Below are 2721 nucleotides of genomic sequence, written 5' to 3' on the forward strand. Positions count from 1 at the left end.
AAGCAAAAAATACACGATTATATAAAAAAAATACAGGAAAAGTGTATATTCCCATTTGCCCATTTGCCACCTTACTAATTAAAGTGCCACGAGAGACGCATGATACATCATATAATGAACAAGTGCAAAAGGGCAAAGTTTTCTATTTTTCTAAATCATATATATATATATATATATATATATATATGTATATGTATATATTATCACGTAAACTTCATGTAATAAGAACTTTTACGAGGACATAATAACACCAAATCATTTAAAAAGGGCAATAATTGCATTAAATTTTAGGGTGGTATGATAAGCTTCAACATAAATTTTAAAATTAGTCTTCTAATAAAAAATTCAATTTACAGTCAATCAAACTATAAACAAAAAATTCCGAATTTACAACAAAATTTAAAGTAGAAGTAGCCCTAAAGGATTTAGAAATAATCAAAATGATTAGACATGTGGTAAGGCTCATCCCTCTCCTTCCTAGTCAGCAACTTTGGTGGTAAATAATAATTAATACCGAGATTAGCGCCCTTAATCTTGTGATTAGTCTCCTCTTTGGGTACCCATGGTGGTCTAATCGATCTAATTAACGCCCAATTAACACCTTCGAAGAATTCGTGACCTTTAATCTCCATGGAGCCTTTGAGAGTGCCTACCCTCTTCTTAGGGTTCTTGACGAGTAACTTTATTATTAGATCTTGCGCTTTCACCATCTCCTCGTACTCTTTTGGACTGTTCACGACAACCTTTGGGAACGCCAAGGGTTTCTTCAGAATGTTGACTAGGGTTCTCTCGTTGTTCTCTCCCTTAAACGGCGTCGTTCCGAATAACATCTCGTATAGGAATATCCCGTACGTCCACCAGTCCACCGCGCTCCCGTGCCCTTGCCCTAATTTTCAGAATCAGATAAAACCGGTTTTTATCAATCATGCTAAACCGGTTAGTTTCGTGGTTTAACTAAGATCGGGTCCGGTTCAGTCGTACCTGAGATGACCTCTGGGGCCAAATACTCGTGCGTTCCCACGAACGACTTCGACCGAGCGTTGATCGGCTCGGCCACGACGGCCGGACACCCGTTGCATTCGTCGTGGAACCCTCGGGAGCTCCGAGAACACGACCTCCGTCTCGAAAACGTCCTGGAAACGCCGGCGTTTTTGCCCATCTCTGCTACGTTTTCGCGTATCGTCGTGATTACTTTCCTCCTTCTGCCCGACGACGAAGGGGAGAAACATGATATCACGGGGTGCAACGGTGTCACCGTGCACGACGGGGTCGAGCATCTCCGGCGGATGCTGACATCATCGTCCTCGTCATCATCATCTATGTCCACTTGGCGAGGATCGGGGTTTAGGAGTTGTGGAACGACGTCGCATTTGAAGGAGAGGTCGAAGTCGGAGAGCATGATGTGGCCGTCGTCTCGGATCAATACGTTTTCTGGTTTGAGGTCTCTGTATACAATTCCCATCATGTGGAGATATTCTAACGCAACAAGAGTCTCCGCTGCGTAAAACCTTCAAATTTTACAAAAAGGAAAAATGCGTAAATTTAATGAAATATTTCTGGATTTCACGTTAATTCTTGATTCGTAAAAAATTACATTTAACTAAATAAAAAAAATTCTTGATTCATAAATATAGTTACATGCATCTAGGGTCTATCCCAAGCATGTCTATATATATAGAATGAAAAATAATTGTGTCGGTCTATACAGATTAAATAGTATTCATCAATTTATTAACGTTTCAGGTATAAAGATGCATATTTCTGGTTATCCCCAAAATTAATCTATCCCTATCAACCCCTATCGAAATCAAACACTTTCGGACAATTTCCCACGAAACTAAACGAAACCCTTTTGGACATAAGGATCAAGAACATGTCCAAAGCATAAAGATTTGGGCGGTTGTTTGAAATTAACCTTGCGGAGGAGAGGCTGAACCGTTTCGAGGGCTGGCGGAGCCGGGTGGCGTAGAGGTCACCGCCCGGACAATACTCCATGACCAGAAAAGAGTAGTGAGAAGCCTCGAAGGACGCATACAGAGTAGGGCAAAAGGGATGATCAAGCATCCCAAGAATCTCCTTCTCCATCTCCGCCCTCCCGAGCTTCTTCTTCACCGCCACCGCCTCCTTATCCACCACCTGTATATTATATATATATATATATATATATATATATATTGATTCTTGTATGTAAACTGTATGCTGTATGTATTGTACAAGACTTTTACAACTATATATATATATATACACGCCACCTTCATTGCGTACGTGGAAGCTGTCCCACGGATCTGGCAGAGGTAAACGCTCCCTATGTCCCCGCTACCAAGCCTGCGGAGGAGGCGGAAGTGCTCGAGCCCCACGGCCCGGCCGCAGCACCGGCGGAGCCTAGCCATGGCTTTTTTCTCTTTACTGTACGGATACGTGGACGTGGTGGTGGTGGACGAGGAACCGCTCAGGAGGGATATGGAGCTGCGGCGGCTCCCGGCGAAGGAGCTGCTCAGCCAGCTCGTGCGGTGGCACGGAGTGGCGGTGGCGGCGGGTGAGGAGCAGCTTTCGGGGTCGGACTCGGTGTCTCTGTCTCGTATTGTTAGGGTCGCCATTTGAGACGTTTTCATGTGCGGTGTAAGGGGTCTTGTCGTCACTATTTATCTATATGCGATATCATACGATTCCCTATTTTCACCTTTTTTTTTACATTATTGTTTTATATTGTTAGTGTTTAAT

At 43.2% G+C, this 2721-nt stretch overlaps 1 protein-coding gene across 1 annotated transcript; it reads right to left on the reverse strand.

Moving 5' to 3' along the window:
- Window positions 1-309: 309 nt before the first annotated feature.
- On the reverse strand, window positions 310-2394 carry LOC104815419 (protein kinase PINOID 2). The gene is made up of 4 exons (XM_010543800.2): window positions 2253-2394; window positions 1916-2136; window positions 982-1508; window positions 310-886 (listed from the first exon to the last, which is right to left on the reverse strand). Exons 1-4 carry the CDS (start codon window positions 2388-2390, stop codon window positions 426-428), a joined length of 1347 nt encoding a protein of 448 aa, XP_010542102.2. The 5' UTR covers window positions 2391-2394; the 3' UTR covers window positions 310-425.
- Between the last annotated feature and the right edge of the window lie 327 nt (window positions 2395-2721).

This window comes from Tarenaya hassleriana, unplaced genomic scaffold (genome assembly GCF_000463585.1).
Source record: "Tarenaya hassleriana unplaced genomic scaffold, ASM46358v1 Cleome23, whole genome shotgun sequence".
Taxonomy (NCBI): domain Eukaryota; kingdom Viridiplantae; phylum Streptophyta; class Magnoliopsida; order Brassicales; family Cleomaceae; genus Tarenaya; species Tarenaya hassleriana.

Bases quoted from the DNA above. Each gene is read 5' to 3' on its own strand.
- LOC104815419 (XM_010543800.2), bottom strand. From the start codon at position 2,390: ATGGCTAGGCTCCGCCGGTGCTGCGGCCGGGCCGTGGGGCTCGAGCAC. The intron at 2,137-2,252 runs GTGGCGTGTATA...TATAATATACAG, and splicing joins CTTCCACGTACGCAATGAAG to GTGGTGGATAAGGAGGCGGT. The intron at 887-981 runs GTACGACTGAAC...TCTGAAAATTAG, and splicing joins GGCCCCAGAGGTCATCTCAG to GGCAAGGGCACGGGAGCGCG.